This window comes from Melitaea cinxia, chromosome 9 (genome assembly GCF_905220565.1).
Source record: "Melitaea cinxia chromosome 9, ilMelCinx1.1, whole genome shotgun sequence".
NCBI lineage: Eukaryota > Metazoa > Arthropoda > Insecta > Lepidoptera > Nymphalidae > Melitaea > Melitaea cinxia.
The window spans coordinates 10,325,560-10,349,817 of record NC_059402.1 but is presented as its reverse complement, the minus strand read 5'-3'; the positions used below and the strand labels follow the sequence as shown (position 1 = coordinate 10,349,817).

The following is a 24,258-nucleotide window of genomic DNA, read 5'->3' as shown; positions in this document are numbered from 1 at the left end:
TAAAAAAGAAAACAACGTTTGATCATTGTTTGGTTCTTCTTCTTCTTCTTCTTTTATTTTTGGCATACGATCGCCATTAGCTACATTCTGCCAGTGTCCAGTATAAATTATTATAAAAATAAAAAACACACTTAAAATTTTAATTTTGAATTAATATTGTTTGGTTATTTGTACTGTTATTATCATGGAGCATTTATACTTGATAACTTGACACCTGACATTCGAAACAATTTTGGCAAATGTCAATTTTATTATTTATCACATAGATAAAACATGATTTGTTTAATCATTGATTTATCTATGTCAGTCAGTGCGTTATTTATTCAGTCAGTCATTTGTCTATGATTTATCACTATTTTTCTTAACATATTTGACGGTTTACCATATTTTTTTTTAATATATATTTTATTATTAGATAGGCTTGCGTTTGACCACTATTTCACCTAATGTTAAGTGAGAATGTGGTATAGGATGGAGCATGCTTACCTAGAAGTAGCCTATTCACTCGCGACTTAAAGATCCCCAGATTGTAGCTATCCGGAAACACAGATGCAGTAGAGAGTTCCATTCTTTAGCCGTACGCATCAAGAATGTACTAGCGAATCGCTTAGTGCGTATAGTGAGTATGTCAACCATATAGGGGTGGCGTAATACAGTGCGTCTGGTTGTTCGAAGGTGGAAGGGGCAGGGAAGAATCCGGTCGTGGAGTTCCTAGGCACACTCTCCAAAGTGTACCCGATAAAAAACCAAGAAGGCGGCCACCCTATGCCGATGATCTAAGCTTTGCTGCTTTGCAGCGACCAGAGTATCATCCCCAATGAGCCTCTTGGCTCGTTTCTCGATTGACTCGAGAGCTTCTAGCTGGTACTTGGCAGAACCATCACAAAGATGAGAGTGATAGAGATGTGAGTGAGAGTGAGATTATGCATGAGCGAACTTGAGCTTGGTATAAATTTAAAAGCTGTTCTAGAGTGAAGTACTGTCTCACCTTGAAAAGGACGCCCAGTTTTTTGGCAGCTCTTCGAGTCTTTGATTCTATGTATGAGCCAAAATTGAGGGTAGATGATACAGTAACGCCAAGAAGCTCCATGTGGCCAGCTATGGGCACAGACACACTCCGGAAAGATGGAGTCAGGTGGAAAGGGCTCCGCTGTGCCAAAAGAGACACGCCTGGGTCTTAGAGGCATTAAGCTTGACCAGGTTTGCGTCATCCCAATCAGAGATAGCTTAAAGGGACAAGTTCAGATGCTGAATCATAGTTTCCCTCAGCGACTGGACCTCCGACCCACTCGCTCGCACGTCGGACCACGTAACGCTCAACAACGGTGCTGTCATCTGCATACTTTGAGCAGGCCGTTGATCTGCAGCAAGAATAGCGTTGCCGAGAGCACTGAACCCTTAGGCACCCCGGCCTTGATGGCCAATCGATCGGACTCGCAGCCGTCTATGATCACGCGGATCGTCCGATCCCTCAGGAAGTCAGATAACCAGACACAAAGCGAAGTGGGTAAGCCATATGAGGAAAGCTTGCTAATAAGGCCGTCATGCCAAACCCTGTCAAATGCCTTCGAGATATCGAGTGAAACCGCAATAGCTTCCCCTTGCCTCTCGATAGCTTCACTCCATATGTGAGTGGCATATGCTAGAAGGTCACCCGTGGACCGATTGCGACCAAAAAGCTTTACTGCCAGGTGGTTATGATGAAGTCTAGTCCCAATCCTGCCTATGAGGTAAAACCGAGCCTTCCGTAGTGGTTTTTTGCAGGACTTGGAGGCTCTGTGACGTGGGTTAGAGATAGAAAGCCTATAGGCTTTCTTTCTCTAACCCACGTCGGAGCTTCCTAAAGGCGATGAGACCGATACCGAATAGCGGTCAGGATCAGTTGTCAGGAGAATGTCAAAACAATTGGCAGTATGCGAGTCAACATCGGATACCCTAGTTGCTTTCCGGACCAGTTGAGTGAGATTGAGCGCTGAAGCGAGTTTGTGAATATCTCTACCAGCGTGGTCAGTGTCCTGCCGGCCTAGCATGCATACAACGAGATATCTCTTGACGAGAGAGAGAGATAATGTCTACATCGAGTATTTTCTCGATTACCCTAACATGCGCACTACGAGAGACAAAATTCTCTTCCGAAGACTTCGCCTTGTCGAGTAGAGAAACATTATCAACCATAATCACAACTGAATATCATTCTTATTTCTTATGTCGTAAAGTTGAATTTACAAGGTTATTGACCAATCGTGCCAAACCGGGATGAGCCAACGTTTGTATAATTTCAAACGAGTGACACATGTTTTATTTAACAATGTTCTCGGCCTTTTGGCTAAGATGAAAAGTGTATATCTAATTTAAAAAATCTAATATGGAAAATAAAACGGCGTAAGTAAATGAATTTAATTATATATGTAAAACAATATGCTCGTGTTGTGCTTTATATCTTGTCGCACATTAGATAATTGTAATTCTATCACGCATTGTTTTTTTTTTTTTTTTTTAATTTTTAAAATTTTTTGAATTTTTGAATTTTTTTTTTTTGATTATTGATTTTACTTTTTTTCTATTTAATTTTATTTTTACTTATTGATTTTTTTAATATAATTTTGTTTTGTTTTTTATTCTGAATGTTGTCTTGTCTTGTTGTACTAACCCAATATGGACTTATACTTTGGTCTGAAATAAAGTATTATTATTATTATTATTTAGAATAAGAAGCAACAGGGCGCAAATACGTTTTTTGTGTCATTATATGGCACACTTCACTCGACTTTTCGCATTTCCCGCTCTTCGTATACCGAAATTATATAATTATAATAGGGAAACGCCATGGTATACAAAAAATAGGCACCCGGTTTTATTTATTTTTTATTTATCGTCTTTCTCGTCGATAATATTGAAACAAAATTCGACAAAATTACGATGTCATGTTAGCTTCCGTAGAGATAAATATCACAGATCACTAAAATTTAATGATTATCTCTTCTATTGACGTAACGAGAAGAGTATCGCGTGCACGCATGTTAGCTACTGTAGACATAGAGAGATAATACGAGAAAAGGGGTACACAAAATTTTGTCGTGGCGCGCATGCTAGGCCTGATGGTATGGGAATAGCCACTCTTGGTGGTGGGCGTTAAAGTCCCCCAGCATTACCAATTCACCAGTAGGATACCGATGCTGAGCCGCAACAGCCACCTCACTAAAGATGTTGCATAAGTGTGTATGTGTGTGTGTGTGTGTGTGTGTGTGTATGTATATATAATCTAAATCTCGGAAACATCTCCAACGATTTTCATGAAATTTAGTATGCAGTGGATTTCGGGGGCGATAAATCAATTTAGCTAGGATTCATTTTTAGAAAATGTCGTTTTATCCCTGTTTTTAGGCGATAAAAAAAATGACTACAATATCGTAAGAATACGAAAGTAATTTAAAAGTTCTCAATAAAGTTGTCATAAATAGCTCGGTTTAAAATCGGTCGGTTGGGATCGACTGAGAAGACCGTGGTTCAAATCCATCCATCCATGTCTCGATTATTTTTTCCTTTTTTTTTCTACTTGCACTCGTGATTTTTTATTTAAATAACCAGTTCATTTTTTTTATTATTATGTCAGTTAAATCGGAAAATATTATTCATATTTTATCAATGTGTAATTAGTATTTAAATATGATTTCCAAAAAACACAATTTACTAAAAATACCGAGCTGAGCTCGGTCACCCAGGTACTGATTGCTTTATAACGCTTCAACATATTGTTACGTGTTAGGGTTCGAAGGATTTGGAGAGAAAGACCTGCTGACTCTTTTCAAGACTTTATTCACTAGCACTAGGTCCAACACAAAGCACTGGGTTCAAACACTAAGCACTAAGTTCAAACACTAAGCACTCACAATGTCCTCAGTCGTAGCCAATGTCGTAGGTTTCGCTGGTATCACTCTTGATCACTAGTTTTCACTCTTGAAGTCGCCTCGAAGATCGCTCAAACTGAACTGTACTCGCTCGCCTCGCTGCGGCTATTTATATCGGCCGAGACGAGGCCCAGACCATTCTGGAAAGTTCGCGCATGTACCCGGTTTTCGAGACTATACTTCTATATAGTTCCACAGTTGTTCCTCTAACGCCATCTAGTATTGAGTAGAGAGTTTCATGCGGTCTCTGTTTTTGCGTGGTTTCAATGGTTGCCGCTAGATGGCGCTAGTTTCTTTGTGTGTCCTTAACAATATCTAATGGCGGGGAAGAAGACCTTGACCGGCTTAGTAACTACGGAGCTTTTTAAACTCCTGGGTAGTATCTTCTCTCGCCTAGAGCGGGACCGCGGAGACGTTGAGCATCCCGCGATCCCGCTGGCGTTGGCCAAACCAGAGCCGTCGCATAAGTCTAGCTACGGAACCTGCCATTATATTATTTATATATTTTAGTGTTACTGAATTATATCATTAGTCGTGCAAATTATTTATGCCTATAATGAACAATAATAAATTAAAGAAATAGAAAACTTATTCCGTGAATAAAATTGAGTTGGACATAATTATTATGTATATATGTTACATTTAATAATATTATATGGGCCTATGAATGCACATAAAGGATTAATGCAATGTGCTATCTTACACCGATTTTATATAATCTTTACACCTCTCAGATCCAAAATAATGTCATCATCATCGTCATTGCAGCCTATCACAGTCCACTGCTGCTGCTGCAGCGCGACCCCATCTCGCCCCACCCAGGCGGATGACTGCTAACACATGGTGGTTTTTAGTCAGTAGGAGTCTGACATAACCCTCTGGCGCCCCCACGCTGGAGGGAATCCACGATGGATTTTCCCCACGTAAAAAAAAAAAAAAGGTATCTCAGGGGGAAGAAATACGCTGACTTAAACCACATTATTTTTAAATGCGATTCATTGAAGCTAAATAGATTAATCCTGTCTTCGGATATAAATAACATGCTCAGAAAATAAAATAAAGATTCCCTGGCGCCCAAATCTTAGCCAATCCAAGATTTTTTTTCAACCCTTATTCAAGTTTATAATTATGTTCGTCAATAGAGAAGATATAATAAAGGAAAAATATAAAGTGTAGAAAATTTTTTATAATTAAAAAATATTATTGTTTTAGTTTAATGACTTGTCTACCGCCGAGTTGAATTCAACCCCAGATTTTTTATCTACGCATATGTCACGATCTCATAAGTTTTATACGATGTAAAAAATATTTTGTACAATTTAGCGCGAAAGACTCGAATCCAGCTTTCAATAAATAAATAAAAAAAAAAGAATAGTTCTTAAGCTACATAATATATACTAATCTGTTGAAATTTCAGACTTGGTTTCGGCCTTACTCTACCAGTCATCGAATCAGAAGAACAATAAAGTTACTTCAGACTTGGCTCCGGCCTTTTGATATATCAGAACGAAACTTACAAATTCAGACTAGGCTGTATGGATTATAGTCCTTTGCCTTTCCCTATTGGGGATAAATTTTAAAACAACAACAATATACTAATCTGTGGTTCTTAACGCCTTTGCTTGACGCATCGTGGGACGCGTTTATTTGCGCTGTATAATTTAGTTTTCATATTTGTTTCCTAGAATTAGCGCTTGGTATGAAAACATATATCGTAAAAGGATTATAATACATTAAGATTATATTGTTGTTGTATTTATTGTCGTTTTTCCAGATAATGTCGGGCATAGCTAGCGCTCGTCTAGCTGAAGAGAGAAAAGCTTGGCGCAAGGACCATCCCTTTGTAAGTCATGTCCTTCATTGTATGTTAATTTAAAAAGAATCAGAGTACACCAAATATTGTTTTACAGGGTTTCGTCGCCCGACCTATGAAAAATCCTGATGGGTCTCTTAATCTCATGACTTGGGAATGTGCGATTCCTGGCAAAAAGGGGGTTAGTATAGTTTTAAATTTTCTAGAAATGTTTGTCTTCAATTTCGTTATAAATAAGTACTTTAGTGTAAATCATACTCTTTCAGTATTGTGTTCGGTTCAGTTCTTTGCTTAATGGCTTTTAGTTCATTATTGTGTTATAGTAGTCACAATATAATAGGCCTGTTTTGACATTTGTCATCCTGATGTAAATAGTGAAATGACTATACGACTCACTACTCACGATAAATCGATTCAAGTTTGTATGAGTACCTGATTAATTTGATTATGTAATGTAAATTTAACTTTAACTTTAATATTGTAGGTAATTTGAAATATTACAATGGTACAAAAGATCAATTTGTGTTTATTCTATATTTTTATATTTTTTTCTCATGTTTACACATATATTACTCATTATGATGAATTTTTTTTTCAGATTTTATCATAGTTTATTAGCTAATTAAAATTTTGATTTAAGGCTTTGATCACCAAGCTATTTTTTTTTCAGTAGAGATCACTACACAACATTTAATTACTATAAAAACCGAATGAAGCTGGTAAAATTCAGTAATTCATAAGTTACGGCACTAGTATAAAAAAAGACTTGGAACGTTTGAAAAACAGTTGTTTTTGAGACGTTTCTTTATAATTAGAAATTCCATGCTGCAATATATTCTATCATATTACTTAACGTGTCTCAAAATTTATATATTTTTTAAAAACATTTAATTTAATTAATAATTATTCTATTGTTTCTTATAGTTTTGTACCAAGTTACATTCTAGGGTATTTGTCAAATGTCAAAATGGGCCTATTATTTTGTGATGACTATATGACATTGAAATAATTTGATTCTATTGTTTTTCATGTATCTTTTGTTGGATAATTTATTTTATAATATATGTAATTTAAATAGTAATTTATAAAGTTATTTTTTTATATATATTAATTGTTCAATATTATGAATTTGTGAAGTATATTTTTATAAATATTGATTCTTTAAATGTAATTAAAGAATCTTTAAATGTTTGCAGACACCGTGGGAGGGTGGATTGTATAAGCTACGTATGATTTTTAAAGATGATTATCCATCAAGTCCACCAAAATGTAAATTCGAACCGCCACTGTTTCATCCTAATGTGTACCCTTCAGGCACAGTTTGCTTATCACTCCTTGACGAGGAAAAAGATTGGCGTCCAGCCATAACAATTAAACAAATTCTTCTTGGTATTCAAGACCTGCTTAATGAACCTAATGTGAAGGACCCTGCACAGGCAGAAGCGTACACAATCTACTGGTTTGTATTTATTGTTACTTAAACAAATAAAATTTAAATATTTTGTAAGAGGTCCTTTTTGGCTATATGTGTTGTACCTATGTAGAAAGAGGCCTATGCCCAGCAGTGGAATATTACAGGCTAGAGCCTGTGTTTTAACAAACCCAGTGTGTGCTTGTACATCATTATGTTATACTTAAAATAGTTAACATTTGTATTTGTGTTTTAAATGTTTAGTTCTACTTACTATAACATAATTTATTTTGTTTGCTTTCAGCCAAAATCGACTAGAATATGATAAGAGAGTGAGAGCACAAGCTCGTGCTATGGCTGCAACGGAGTGAAGGAGGCACATTCCTTACAGCCTTGGTATCCAGAGACCATCTTAGTAGCAGGATCATAATTCCATTTATGAATATTTTAGATACACAATATCAATGTTTCTAAAAAATATCTGCTACTAAGTTGGTTTTTGAAGGAGATTAATCATAAGTAGTGTTAATGTATTTACTGTTATGAGACACAATTTCATTAAATACGTTGACAAAGTGTATTAAATATGTAAAATGAAACTACTCGAACATTCTTTGTAAATGTTTTTAAAAACTATTTGTAAGTACTACTTGCTTAAAACATTCTAGCATTAATAATTTTTTTAAGTATTTTATTTATTTCGAAAATATCATTGGAACTTTTACATATGATAAACTTCAAATAAGTAAAGAATAATTAAAATAAACACTGGTTATGTGTGCGGCTGTTGAAAATGCTGTTGAAATCACATTTTAAGTTTTTGTGCAGTTAATACAATACAATACAAATTTTAGTTTAGTTTACAAAGTTAACTTTGTAAACTTGTAGTATGTCCATCTCTTGCAAAAGAATCTTACATTATAATTTTAATCTATTTTTGTATTTTTATGTTAGATTTGTCAAACAATAAAGAATAAAATTGAAATATATTTTTTAACATGTTTCCTTTTAAAACAAATTGATAGTGATTGCTGATTATTTAAATGATATTTAATAATGTATTATTTAAAATCAACCATTAGTACAGAAATATTGGCTGGAGAGAATTAACATCTCTTTATTCACTACTTGCTGTGGTACAACGGTTTCATCCATGTTAATTTGAGAAAAGAACTATCACCTTCCTCTGTAAATGGGCTATCCAGTGATCATCACTTCTGCCTATCACTGTCCACTGTTGGAAATAGGCCTCCCCTAAGTTCGCGCGCCAACAATGGCGTGAACTCATTAGTCATAGTCACCACACTGGGCAGGCAGGTTGTTGACCGCAGTGCTGGTTTTGTCACACCAAAGACGCTGCTGCCATTCAGCCTGTGTATATGAAAGTCAGCAGTTGGATGGTTATATCGCCATCGGTCGGCTTAAGTTTCAGGTGGTAGTAGAACTGTGTTATGCCTCAGTCGCCTCTCTCGACACCCACGGGAAGAGAGAAGGTAACTATATTCTTTACTGTCGTAACCACAAAGCATATATAAATGGCATTATTAAGTAAAGTAGGCCTTGAAACTTAGAGCGTTTAAAGAAACTTTTCAGCTTTATAATACTTATTCATTATTGTAGTAGGTACATAAGTAACTGGCATGTTTACAATTTTTCTATAAAAGTATACCTGAGTACCAATTATAAAAATAAATGCGACACTAATACTTATAGTTATTTTATTACACTAGCAATACCCGTGCGAATAATTCGCATTAAATATGTAAAAAAATTTCCGACCGTCAATAAAACAAAGTCGCTTTCTCTGTCCTTATATCCCTATGTCCCTATGTATGCTTAAATCTTTAAAACAACGCAACAGATTTTGATGCAGTTTTTTTAATAGATAGAGCGATCAAAGAGGAAGGTTTATATGTATAATAACATCCATTAAATAGTGGAGAAATACTGTTATTTTTGAAGTTTCTAATGTGATGTCGTAAATAATTACATTTTTCGCTTACATTGCAAACGCAGTCTGAACTCTGAACCCTACGAGATTTATCAAAATAATGTACTAAGTATTGTACACATTGAAAAGGTCCACAGAAAACTCCGCTACGGTATATGTCTATCTCTTATGGATATCCCACAATAACATTTTTTGGTCATTTACTTTTTTCACAAATAATGGCTAATTTTCGAAGCGATTTTAACCAATACAGCATTAATCCTTATCTAATTAAATACATTGTTGATTTAATATAGATCTATAAGGCCCTTTACAGCATACAATTTATAAGAATGTTTTCGAAGATATTACAGATTAAAAAATTGCGGGACGTAGCGTTTGCGTTGGTTCCGGCCGGCCGGGGCGGCGGGAGCGTGCCTTTAAGTATAGTATAAAAAGTAAATAAGTAAAAATGTAGTGTATGAATTTAGATATTTCAACATAGATAACAAGAAATTTTCATGGCTTAGGAAAAGAAGAATTGTCTTACTCTAAAGTTAACGCGTGCGGGCCACGGACAGTAATGAATAAATCAAAACTACTGGATCGATTTTAATCATTTTTTCAGTGAATGACATATAAATCAACGATTTTATTTTTGTGTTACCCACACATTAGGAATTCTAAACATTTTTGAATATCATATCAAAAATGAACCGCTCCAGCGGGGTTCGAACCCGCAGCTCCGACTGACCGTGTCGGCGCTCTAGCCAATTAAGCTATGGAACGATGTACCCACTAGCTCGAAATTTTTGATATGATGATTTTTATATTCGGTTTAAGCGAATCGTGGGGCCGTCTACAGTGAGCTCTTTACAGAAACCCGTAACTATTCAAAGTTTCATATTGCAATGAAAATCTTTGACAGGAGACAACACCATGCTATTTATAATATCTACGATTTTATTTTTGTGTTACCCACACATTAGGAATTCTAAACATTTTTGAATATCAGAGCGCCGACACGGTCAGTCGGAGACGCGGGTTCGAACCCCGCTGGAGCGGTCAATTTTTGATATGATATTCAACGACGCCGCGTTGGAGCAACGGTTACAGCCATGGATTGTAGCTGTTGCGTTGGCGGTTGCGGGTTCGATCCCCGCTCATGACAAACATTTGTATTGGCCATACAGGTGTTTGCCGTGGTCTGGGTGTTTGTGCAGTCCTTGTGGGTTTCCCAACCGTGCCTCGGAGAGCACGTTAAGCCGTCGGTTCCGGTTGTTATCATGTACACCTGATAGCGATCGTTACTCGTTGTAGGGAATATATTCGCCAACCCGCATTGGAGCAGCGTGGTGGATTATAAAGCTCTGATCCTTCTCTTACATGGGGAAAGAGGCCTATGCCCGGTAGTGGGATATTATAGGCTGAAGCGTATTCAAAAATGTTTAGAATGACATATGTATATATATTGGCCATACAGGTGTTTGCCGTGGTCTGGTTGTTTGTGTAGTCGTTGTGGGCGTCCCCACCGTGCCTCGGAGAGTACGTTAAGCCGTCGGTCCCGGTTGTAATCATGTACACCTGATAGCGATCGTTACTCATAGTAGGGAATATATCCGCCAACCCGCATTGGAGCAGCGTGGTGGATTAAGCTCTGATCCTTCTCGTACATGGGGAAAGAGGCTTATGCACAGTAGTGGGATATGACAGGCTGAAGCGTATTTTATTCAAAATTTAAGAAAAAACTATATTCCTTAATTTGATAAGATTTTTTTTTCTTACATATAAAATTAATCCTACGAATAATATAAATGCGAAACTTTATGAGGATGGATATAATAATATGTATGCAGCATAATATGTGTGTATTTTTATTACTCATTCACGCAAAAACATCGACCGATTTAAATGAAAATAATTATTATTTATTTAATAATAAATTGAAATAACATATAGGCTACTTTTTTCCTGACATTCCCACGGGATCAAAAATTTTGCGGATAAACCTGCGTGAAGCAGCTAGTTGTTATTATTCTTAAAAAAATATATATTATTCTTTAAAAATTCCTAAACTCGTTATTTTCTTAGAGTAAAAAAAATTATGGAGAAAGTTGTTGATTTGAGTACTCGCCTACTACCTATACAATTATACAAAAAGTTGAATCTCCAACTTAACTAACTTTCCAGGTATTTTTAATTCACTCAAAACTCTGATTAATTAAAACAGGTTCACATTATCAATGCACACTCAACATCCAGAAATACACAGATTACTTTAGAGTGAGCAAATATGCAACACATGAAAAAAGCCTTCAACTGCACTTTTACCTCTTCTGAAATCTAGTTGATAATCAGGTAATAAATAATTTATTTCTACAAAATAATCCAACCTTACTTTAATCATGTGTTCAAATATTTTCCCTACGCAAGAAGTGGGAGAGATAGGTGGATAAGAGTTATGATCTTAAATTGGTTTGTTACTTTTTAAAATTGGAAAAATACATTATGTTTTCCACGATTCAGAAACAATTTTAAAAGACCATTATGTCACTTTAATCATTGAATATGGAAAGTCATCCAAACCAGATATTGAATCTTTTCTTGATAGTAAAGGCGGATTTATATTTGACTGACGTGTCGTGTCGTGTCGCATCAGAACAGAATCGGTATCATACATTTTATATGACAACGTTTACATTCAAGTGTTGTGTCATGTCGTGATGGCTTCTGATGTGTCGCATCAGAACCGACCCAGATTCGCGTCAGATAAGCGGGTTGCGGGTAGGGGGCTGAAACGGCGCCATCACGACACGTCAGATTAATGTGAACACTGACTGGTGTATTATGACGCATCAGCTTCGCTTGTTTATTTACATAAATTGTAAAATAATACTTTATTTGGCTCTTAAAAATGGATGACTTAATTGAAATTTTACGACAATATAATGTTATTTGTAATATAAAACATAAACAATAGAATATAATATATTTTTAGGAACCAGATGTGGAATCGAAATAAAAAATCCAATAACAATTACTTACAAACTTTTATACTTATATCAGGAGTCTAAACCAAATGTGTTACAAAAATAAAATAAAGCTAACGTTTAAATAACTTTAACAAATACTACTCGATTCAAAATTAGGCAGGTTAACTCTCCAAACGGACAAGGGTTTCCTACACGAAACACGTTCACAGTTCACGAAGTGCGTCTCGAACTGAAACGCGCACAGCGCACGCGCCTCGTCCCTCTTACGGTGACCTTTCTTCACTATTCTTCTAACACGGCCTCTCCTGACTGGAGGACGTCCTCGTGCTCCTGTGTCTCCTGATGTTGGGCGCTCACCGAGCAGGAGGGCACAGGCTCCGTAGTAGGCTCGCGAGACGCATTGTTGCTCCGAGCAGCTTGCTCAGGCGTGGACTCCATATCGTCATCATGGTCTGCACCTGAGAACATAAAACATATCGGATCGGAATATCAGCAATTACCAAGAACACATTGATCCGTAGTTGATCACAAATACAAATACAAATACCAGAGAGGAAGCACGACGTTAGCTATCTCTGACTGCAAGAAACATAGGCACGACGTTAGCTTATTTCTTACATCAGCTCACCTACATGGCATAGGCACGACGTTAGCATACCATGAGGCTCGCACGAATGGCAGAGGCGCGACGTTAGCGTACCATTTTAAATTAACCACATGGCAGAGGCACGACGTTAGCATACCATGAGGCTCACAACTTACAAGCAGATTTGCCCGCACAGGTAGATACGGGTTTGTGTGTTTCCAAATCAAAGATAATCAACCGCTGCGGCACCCACTAGTCGGCAGCATCCGCGAGACGCAATGACGGTTCAAGAAGACCGCAGACAGAATACAGTCAGCAGTTGTATCGCCCGATTCGGCGACGCCTGAAGCTCGCAGCTGGCAAGCAGAGTAGCCCGCAGATAGAAGATAGTCAAGGCTGCGTCGCCCGAGTCGAACTTGCCAGTCACATGTGCCCGCTGCTTAACAGTTTGGCATGCGAGCTTCGACTAAAACTTGCACCTTCTGTTCGCTCGGCTGCACCTGACCCTTACCGACAGTCCGTTCCAAATATTCTACTTTAGTGGACAAAAAAGAGCATTTCTTTAGGTTATTAGAATAATCACAATCAGTCAAAGTTTGAAGCACCATGCGAAGAGTCAACAGGTCATTAATTGTATTGCTCAGTATAAATACATCGTCGATATACACCAGGACCTCACCAGAATCTAGGCATGGGCGAAGAGTTTTCGAAGTTATCCGCTGGTAAACAACAGGTGCATTTGCTAAACTCTAGGCATTTTCAAATATTACCCTTATTAATATACCTGTGAGAGGTATTGAGGCATTATCCACAGGTGAAATCCTGTGGGCATATCGAGACTGGTAAAGAATTTGTCTCCATCTCATCGATTAATATGATCGTCGGTCAACGGTAAAGGGAAGCGATCCTTAACTGTAATTTCATTGAGTTTACGATAGTCGACACACATGCGGTCGGACCAGTTTTTTTTTTTTTACTAATAGGATAGAGGACTCGTATATTCCAATTCAGAGTATCGATTGATAATCTTTTCAAGAAGATTTTTAATTGTTTCGTGAATATTTTATAATTCTAGGATAAGAAAGGCTATTGGGTCTTTAATTAATAAGCATAGTACTATTTATCTTAATTAACATGCTGTCGGTTGTGGACGTAGCCGTCCCAGAGATAAAAAAAGTTCAAAAATGTCTTAATTAGGACTAACAGGTTACTTAAATTTTGATCAGCTGTTAAAGACGTCTTAATCGGAATCTGCGTACTCGGCGTGGTACACATATAACATCATGTGTAGGACGAGTCTTATAAGTAAGGTATTGCTGGTCACGGGTACGTACATAAGTAACACCTTCGCGGTTTAATACATCGGTACCAACAATAATAGGAGTATTCATAAGTTCAGGGGACACGGCATGTAAGTCCACCTCTAAAGTTATTTCATTAAACTCTTGACAAAATAAGTTGACTCAATTTCCGTCTATACCTCTTAAAACTCTGAAAGCTGGCTTACGCGCAATTTTGAAATGTCTCAGCAACGATGAAGAAATCAAGGATATACTTGAACCGCTATCTATAAGAATATCGACAGGAATTTCCTGTATGACTGCTACTACTATATCTTTGTGTTTATTATGGCAGTTTTCCTGGCAGAAGTTAACATTATTCGTGTAATGAGAATCTGATTTAAGTCTTGCAAAACAAGTTTCAATTTTATGAGCCTTTTTTTTGCGGAAAGTTCAAGGTTAGTATTTATTTAAACTCAGAGAAGAACTATCCTTCTTATTGCTTTCATCGTTGTTGATTTTATTAGAAATGATTTTGAAAGAAAGAAAGAAAGAAAGACATTTATTTGAGACACATACACTGCTTACAGACATACAACAAACACAATGAGAGCACAAATACATTAAAAAAGTAAAAAGAAAAAAAAAAGTCAAAATTAAGTAAAAATGTAACTAAAAATTTAAATATTTGATTTAAAATAAGAAAAGTAAAATTTTATCAAATAAAAAAAGAATTAAAATAAAAAATAAAGCGAAAAGAGTAATAATAAAAAAAAAGCAACAAATTCATCTACCAAAGTTATTTACACCTGTACAGCAGTGCACCGTCACAAAAAGGATGGCCACTCAGCACTTGTGGAAATACGGGGACCATAGTAAGATCCCTAAATTTCACACGCTGATTTTCAGTAGCCACCTCGGGTACCATGCGAACGACAGCGGCAGCAACCAATAAATAGCATTAGATTTCAGACTTCTTGAAACAATGAGACTGTGTATGACCACGTTGGCCACATACAAAACATTTACCATCCTCAAATTTACGTCTACGAAAGTTTGCATCATGATTTAAGTTAGAAAAACGGCTATTACGAGTGCTGTCACTAGATTTCTTATTAATCGTTGAGGATTTGACATAAATAGAGAAGAATTCTACAAGCTCATTTGGCATTAACTTCGCATTGGTAGCCGAAACACGAATTTGTGGATCCGTAATGCCCCGTATAACTATCGCTGAAATAAGTTCATCACTCAAGCCCCTAAGTATGCATAACTTTAATATGGACCAGCGAGCATAATCGGCATATGTCGGGTATTTATCAGAATCATTATTCATAACCTCGTATAAAATATTTGCAATATCCGGTTTCCTAGGGCACAACGGCTCTTTTTTTTTAAATTGTTCCAACTACGATCGTTAGTGACCCATTCATTGAGCCAAGTCCTAGCATCCCCTTTAAGACAGTTACCGATGCGAGACAGACACTCATTATCGTTCCAATAGTTTGTACTCTTAGCACGGTCAACTTCCTAACACCAGGCGTCTATATCGTGGATACTAGGATCGAAATTCGATATGTAATAAGATTGGTTAGATCTCACCGTTGTGTTGATTGAACGTATCGCATCGATTATACGATCGGTCCCGCTGACGTCATGGTCCGTAATTGCACTCACGGGACGCCCCGGCGAAGACGGCATAGTAGACTCTCGGCCTTCCGTCGCTGACCTCTGATACTCAGCTACAGGTGCGGTGACAGGTCGCAGCCGTGGTGGCGTTGGCGCAGACGCACCGGCTCTCGGCTCGTATGGCCGCGGCTGTGAGGAGCGGCGTTGCCCCTCCAATGCAGTTAAACGACTGAAAATTTGTTGCATTTGTTCGATTAGCACGTTATTAGGGGATATATGTCGTTTTGAAGTGCGTCTAGAATGATACTTTCGGCGTCTAGAACCAGAATCACTGTCACTTGAGTGTACAGAACTGTGTACAGGACGCGAGTTACGGTTTCTAGAGCGACTTCTACTTTTACGATTTTGATTTGACATTTTCTTTACTGTAACAGTAAATTACAATAAATAAAAGTAAAATAAATAGTAAAATATGTAAGTAGCTAAATAGCACAATAGAGTAATAACAAATTAGTTCTCAATTCACAAATTTATTTAAAATCTTCTAAAATTATATTCAAAATCACTGTACGTACTATTAAAAATATTGAAACGTAAATATTGAAACTTACTCACCAGGGTTCTTAGTATTGTATACATTACCATACAACCAAGCAGATTTCAACCTACTTACGTAGCGGCAAGGAACATGAAAACAATTCTCTGTTCGAACGCAACAAAAACAACTCGTTAAGTGTTTCGAATCATGTTTCGAATAGTCAAACTGCCATATCTCAGGAACGCAAAGCGGATTAGGTTACGTGAAGTGTCGTATCCCACTTCTGATTTTAGGAACCAGATGTGGAATCGAAATAAAAAATCCAATAACAATTACTTACAAACTTTTATACTTATATCAGGAGTCTAAACCAAATGTGTTACAAAAATAAAATAAAGCTAACGTTTAAATAACTTTAACAAATACTACTCGATTCAAAATTAGGCAGGTTAACTCTCCAAACGGACAAGGGTTTCCTACACGAAACACGTTCACAGTTCACGAAGTGCGTCTCGAACTGAAACGCGCACAGCGCACGCGCCTCGTCCCTCTTACGGTGACCTTTCTTCACTATTCTTCTAACAATATTGATTGGATGAATCCAAAATCTCCTTCTCTTTCTTTCTTTTTTTAAAAGAGTTGCGAGCATTAAAAATTGAATATCTTCTTCAAAATCTGAATAAGAATCCGATGACTCATACAAGAACATTTCAAACGTTTGACCTTTTCTAGAGCTGCAGCTGTATTGATTCAAAATATCGTTCTGAAGCGTCAAAACACGACATAATAATGTAAACGCTAGCCATCACGTCATAACACGACACGACACGATAGTCAAATATAAATCCACCTTAAAGCACTATTGGTCCGGGAGTCAGGTACAGATTCGGTCAATCGTTTCCTCTCAATAGAAACTTCGTAAAATGCATAAGGGATTTTTATTATGAATATTCGCGACTGTTAACTGCGACTCCGTGCGTGGGGTGGGCACTGGCAGCATTCCACGCATGGAGAAAAAAATTTTTTTTAGTCATATCGAATCTGAAGGAAAAATAAAGCAAGCCGACCATATAACATTGTGGATTATATGTGGGCTGGATGCTTGAACGTGTAAATAAAAAAAAATCAATGATTTCCTCTCATCTAAAAAATTACCTGGTCATAGTTTATGTGGAACTATAAATGAAAATTAATGTCAGCTAGATGAATCTCGGTGGAATGGAAAGTTTGTCAGCTAGTACCTCACACACCTCAAAGCACGACAGATAGAGTTACTTTCGCATTTATAACATTAGTTATCAAGTATTCAATAGTCGCCCAACGGTTATGACGTAGTTCATATTAATTGTTATGATATAGCTTAGTTTATACATGTAATAATTTCATCATTCATCATCATCAGTACAGCCTATGAAGTCCACTGCTGGAAATAGGCCTCCACAAGTTTAAGCCAAAAATAACGGGAACTCATGTGTTTTGCCCATAGTCACAACGCTGGGCCGGCGGGTTGGTGACCGCAGTACTGGCTTTGTCGCACCGAAGACGCTGCTGCCCGTCTTCGGCCTGTGTATTTCAAAGCTAGCAGTTGGATGGTTATCCCGCCATCGGTCGGCTTCTGAAGTTCCAAGGTGGTTGTGGAACCTTGTTATCCCTTAGTCGCCTCTTACGACACCCACGGGAAGAGAGGGGGTGGCTAAATTCTTTAGTGCCGTAGCCACAGAGCATAATTATTAAATCAATATTTAATATTCTTATTTATAAATACATTCGTGTGATATTATAAATAAATCAATAATTAGCTCTGATTTGACACATCGGTAAAATTGTATAAAAAGGGTAGATAATCATTTTAAGCATTCATTATTATTCGAGCTCTAGTGCTTAGTAAGGATTATAATAATATTATTATTAACTAGCTGTGCCCACGACTTAGTCTGCATGGAATTTAACAAAAAGTTATGGTTCAGTTCGCAGACTAATAAAATAAATTAATTTCAAAAATAAAAGTAGCCTAATTTACTCCTTATTACATGAACTATCTGCCAGTGAAAGTCCCGTCAAAATCGGTTCAGCCCTTTTAGCGATTGGCCGGAACATTATATTATATTATGCTCTATTATTTATTTATATTTCTAAAAATCGTAAAACTAGACATGCGTCGTTGCGGTTAAAAGATACAACTTTCGACTTAGCTAGCTACTCTAAATTATATTTTAAATTATTTTAGTCTTTCAACTTCACTCGCATATCCTTACTAAGAACGTTTCTTATCTGATACAAGACTTTTAACATATAAAAACAATTACGAGCTGTATTCATGATATGCCCTTCAAACCTTAATCCCTCATCAATCACTAAGCCTAGATTACGAACCTCTGTAACGCGTTCTATAATTATGTGCATAAATGGATTTAAATTACTGATTTTTTGTAACTAATATCATATATTTCGTTTTGCCCGGATTTAATACACGACCATGAGATTCTGTCTACCTTGAGATGCAGCCGAAATCGTAATTTAACTTCTGTATAACCACACTAGCTTCCGATTGTTTAAACGAAATATACATCTGTATATCGTCAGCATATATATGATATTTACATTTTTTTATATGAATTATTATGTTGGCACAGTACAAAGCAAAAATATTAGCCCTAAGATCGACCCTTGTGGTACGCTCCTACTTACCGAACAACAGTCTGAACTCTGAAGGTTTCTTGATCCATCGTCATTATTGATTTCAACTATCTGTTTCCTATTTTGTAGGTAACTAGCGAACCATTTTATAGTTTTAGCGTTGAATGCGTAATATTTAGCCACAACCAGTTTCCTGTTTATCGTATTAAACGCACGAGAAAAGTCCAACAGTACAAGAATTGTACCTCCCCCAACGTCCTGAGCGCATAATATATTGTCGATAGTATCTTTTGTAGATAGTAACTTTTCCTTAAACGAAACGGTCCTATACGAATCAACTTCGTCAAATACCTACAGCAAGTCCGCGGCGAACACTGCCATCATGGGATTTATATCATCAATCTCCAAGACTCACTTTCAGTCAACTAAGTAGACCTGTTTTGATGGCCAACTGTTCCGGATCTATATTGTTTAATTAACGGTACCTAATTATGGTTTTTGGTATTTTATATTTGACAACATTTAATTCCCCAAATAAAAGCATGCCCACCAACTCCGCCACGCATTCCACCTTAAGACAGTCAATCCTTGCATTAGAACAGAATAGGTCTATCGAAGCCTCGCTGTTAGCCCTAAAATGTGTTGGGTCATGATTTTTTAGGTAATTTATATTAAAATCCCCCAACAAATATATATTATCAATAATAGGGCAGAGAACTAATGGCGTCAGACAAAGCATCGAGAAATGCTGTAGTATTAGCCGTTTAGCCGCATAATCGTTTTATGATTTAATTTTATTGTAATCACGCGATGCACAAGCGTATGCACAGATAAACTATGTTTTATATAAAAACCTTTACGCCACCAACTCTCGATCTTAGTAATCTTAGTTCTGTTGGCTGCGGCATATGACGCAATCGATAACTAGAAAGACGAAAAGCTCTGCCGTCTCACCTGGGTGTAATCAGGTTTCATTGATTGCAATTATATCAACCGTATGATGTTCTATTAGCACAACAAACTACTCATGGTGAGAGCCAAGCGATCCTGGGTTAAATAAACCTAATGCAATTTTAACTAATTTAACCATTTATACACACAATAGGGATAATAAAATATAGAAACAAATGTAAAAATATATTCATATAGGTACATAGATAGTAACACAGATACACAAATAAATACTCGTATACATGTATATACAAATTCTAGTTACTTATACGATAAAATACATGTTGTTTGTAAAGTAAATTAACAAACACAACATAATGGTTACACGACACGGCTATAAAAAGAATGATACCAACCTTTAGATACCTATATTATTAATCTCGCTGTATAGACATATGGGGACGCAACACCGCCAACTACATTGCACATTTTCAATCTGGTATTGAATAACACAAAGAACCATTGCATTTACTGTGTGCCGTGTAATAAATTCAATTAAACACTGTATGTAATAAAATTATGACCGGAAATCCTTTATCTAATTCAAACAAATATATTTAAATTGTATTTAGTTTTATTAAACTTAATACAACGCAGTTTCCGAAATGATACTTTGAAATTTTGAACAAGCGCTCTATATACAAACTCAATTTATACAAAAAAATATTGTTAATGTCTTTTTCCGTTCGTATCCGTTGCACTGTTGTCTCCATCCCCCCGACGCACGTATATTCTCCCGTTCCGAGTCCAAATGTATCGCCAGCCCCGCCGTTTACCTTCTTCCCTCGCCTTATAAAATAGAAGACGGTTGACATGAGTTAAATTTTCGTTGACATAAATCCGAGACGGGTTCCCGCCACGCTAGAAGTATCCGTACCGCGCCGAACTCGCGCCGCCTTTATAATGTCGTCGCGCAGCACTCGTCACACCAGCCGAACTATAACCAGGCACGGGCGACGACGACGGTCCTCACCCGCCGTCATTAAGCGACGCGGACCAGCACGCTCGGCACTAACTACGTGATGCCCAACTTGCTCGATATTGCCTGCGTCAGATGTATAACATTTTCACCACCGGTCTCGAGTACGCCAGCAATTATGACATCATTGATTAACATCGATTGTTCATCTTCTTGCTCGTTTAATTCCTCTCTTAATTTCTGATCATCTCCTTCGGTTACGGACACGTCACATCGCGCTTGACATTGGACATCGAATCTTGCCTCCGAAGATGTCACACGTTCCTACACTGTGTCAACCCTTCTATTAAATTCTACCATGCTTTCATTTAATCGAACTATTACTACTCTAAAAGAAGCCATCTCCTTCGCGACTGTCGAGAGTTCTAATAGTAGAAGTTTCATTTCCTCAGCCTGACTGACTCGGTGCCAGCAGCAGACTTGACCTTGCGGTACACGGCACAAGCGACAGGTCCAGCGCGCAGGGGGGGGCGTGACTCGGGGCTTAGAATTACACTTGCGGGTCATGTTAAATTCGTAAGTATACTTCAATACACTCAACAGCCGATGTTACAACCAGTACGCAACTTTATAATACTTTTCTTTTTAATGTTTATTAAAAGTTAACAAACAACAACAAAAAGACAAAGGAATGCCAGTTTAAGAGTTATTTTATTTTATTTATGCACAAGTCACACACAGCCAATGCCTCGATCGTTCTAAGAAGCACTAAAACACTTTTATTTACAAGTTCACGAGAATGTAAGTATAAACTACGTATCGTGAGCTAGTTCAATAAACGTTTTTGGTAAGTCTTTAGATTAAGATTCGTCGAATAAAAAAAAAATAACCCTAATCTATCTAACTTCAAAATTTGACCGTTTATCGGCATAATTTACTTACAAAATTAATTCGACGGGTCTTAAAGAGCCATTTCACAATTTTACGGTCTGCAAGTTTAGGTAAATTTGGTCACATCGTGCGAATCGTACGAGCCGCGCGATCTTTGTGCTAGTACGTATAGTGTGACAACCAAAAGACCATCTTGATCATTTTCTAATGTATAATAAAAATTAATAACTATGGTATAAAATGTTTTTTACATAATTAATTTGTTAAAAATTTAGAAGTATGTTATATAACAACAGTCAATAAATTTAAAATAAAAATAAAAAATCAATTTTATGAAACAATTTTTTTTAATTGACTTTTTTTTTTCAGTTTACGAATGAATCTAATATTTACGATATGAATAAAATAGCATTTTATGACATCGACACCGACAAACATATTAATTAACAAATAACAAGACAAACAGATTGAAATGCCTATTTGTATTGATAGTGTGAGAAAAGAAAATTAAATTAAACATTTGTTTACAGAAATTATCATTATATTATTTTACAGTCATTTTCGTAATATGTTTATTTTATTTATATTTTATTATGAAAGTATCAAATGCGTTTTATCCGCTATAACAACAGGCGCTTGGCGCGTGTGAGCGAAAGAGACGGCTGCGCAGAATTTGGCGTGGACCCTACCTCTAAGAGCGTTAGCGCTCGACTGATTTACCGGGCTTGATGCGTGGTAATATATACTATCTTTTTATTATTTAATATAAAATGTATTAAAAATAATTACATCTTTTAATTATTTTTTTTTTTTTTGTATTCCTTAATGATGTAAGTTTACTTTGATGAAGATAGTTTGTTAGAATTTCTTAGTTTTCTAAGAGAAATATCGCTTTTAAAATTGTACTTATTTGGAAAATATTCGTAACTTTAAATTTTTTTTATCGTTTAACAGAGATACAAATGGAATAAAAATCTATGATAGTGTGCAACAAAATTATATTCCACATATTATGATATTTTTTTAAAATGGTTTCAACGTAGAGGTTATTGAAAAGTAGGACTTCAAAGTATACATTGCGACCGTTTACCTAGGGAGGAGGCTGATGAAAAGGTTAATAATTTTATACACATAATATAAATCAAAATTCTGATCCGACTATGGACTACAACAAAGGTTGCTTTATTATATTTCAAGAATATAAATTACATTATTGCATCCAACACTGAGATTAACGACGTCTTAATATTACAATTTCGCGGATTGTTACCGATTTTTGTGAAATGGCTCTTAATCTAAAGACTAGCCACGTTTTTTACAGTAATACCGGATTTTTATTTAAGAAATTATGTCACGCTCAACGTCAATTCCCACTCCAAATGATGCCTGAAATAGTAATTTCATTGTTATAGAAAGTACAAATATTTTCGAGTAAAATAAAAAGTACACAAAATACCTTAATTTGTAATAATTATGACCAAATTATTAATCGGGGTAGAATTTTTTTTAAAACAAAAATTTTCCCAATTTTCGCAGTGTTGTCAACCCTGACATATAAAGGACATTTTCTTGAAGCTCGACATCAGGACTACTCCCAGTTAACAGATTATCCACTATTTACGACACACAGGTATATCAAACTGTCGTTAGTGTCGCAAATTCAATGTCTTTCCAACTAACGATTTTATAGCTGACCCCGCAAATGTTGTTTTGCCATATATGTTATAAACCCCTAAATCCCCCCCCCCTCCATATGACTTAGGGGTATGAAAAATTTTCAGATATGAAGAATTCTCAGACCTACCCGATATGCACACAAAATTTCATAAAAATCGGTCAAGCAATTTCGGAGGAGTATGTTAACTAACATTGTGATACGAGCATTTTATATATAAGATATGATTTATAAGTAAACATAAACAAAGATAGTTTAGAAATTAAGGTATAGGTAATCATTTCACCAGTTTTAGATAACGCTGTGCTCATTTAGCATCCACTGAAAGCCATTTTAACCTGAAGAATAAGTAGATAACGCTATTTGACAGATGATGATATTCAATAGATAAAAGTTTTTTTCTTTATTTAAGGAATTTTAGTCCATAAGGACTACGCCACTCCATAGGAACATCACACACCACTGTATTTATATTTCTATTAAGTAGTAAAAATGAATCTGAAAGCTGTAGTTTAATAATTCAAATGAGAGGTCATAATGAACTATTCTACTTCATGCTATTAAAGTCTAATCGTACCTATTTCCTAGATAAACTTTATCCGAAGCTGTTGAAAGAGGCCTTAAAAGTCCATAAATCATAATAAATAAATAAGTAGTTATATCAGCCGTCTGTTGAGTATAACACAAGCAATAAGTTACTTACCATAGGTATAGACGACCATGTGTAGTTAATTAAATATTTGAATAAAAAATAATAATATTTAAATGCTATATTTTGCTTAATATTTATAGCTATATATTTTTTTTAATTTTTAACAGTTATTTAAGTTATTTGTATATAAAATAATTTCGTGATACCTACATAGATCTATTTATACATAGTGACAAAGTACCTATAATTAATGAAATAAAATTATGTTTGTGCTAATTGGGATGTTTATTTAATAATGTGAAATTTTAAATAATTATGAATGCAATGTAGTAATATTAAATTAAAAACAAATTTTGATTATTTGATTATTTGATCCTTGAGCATGCATATAATACAATATTCTTTAGTTACTGGGTAAAATCTTAAAATATCTTAACAAGTGTAA

General features: G+C 36.0%; 1 protein-coding gene and 1 long non-coding RNA gene across 2 annotated transcripts; one reads left to right on the top strand and one right to left on the bottom strand.

The window, feature by feature from the left end:
- The first annotated feature begins 5,505 nt into the window (after nt 1-5,505).
- LOC123656686 (SUMO-conjugating enzyme UBC9-A) lies at nt 5,506-8,121 on the top strand. The gene is made up of 5 exons (XM_045592343.1): nt 5,506-5,605; nt 5,683-5,751; nt 5,819-5,902; nt 6,918-7,180; nt 7,437-8,121. The coding sequence occupies exons 2-5, from the start codon at nt 5,686-5,688 to the stop codon at nt 7,501-7,503; spliced, it is 480 nt and encodes a 159-aa protein (XP_045448299.1). The 5' UTR covers nt 5,506-5,605; nt 5,683-5,685; the 3' UTR covers nt 7,504-8,121.
- An 11,728-nt stretch (nt 8,122-19,849) lies between these two features.
- LOC123656451 lies at nt 19,850-20,617 on the bottom strand. The gene is made up of 2 exons (XR_006743544.1): nt 20,554-20,617; nt 19,850-20,465 (listed from the first exon to the last, which is right to left on the bottom strand). It is a non-coding gene; the product is annotated as an uncharacterized LOC123656451 (long non-coding RNA).
- Nucleotides 20,618-24,258: the final 3,641 nt, after the last annotated feature.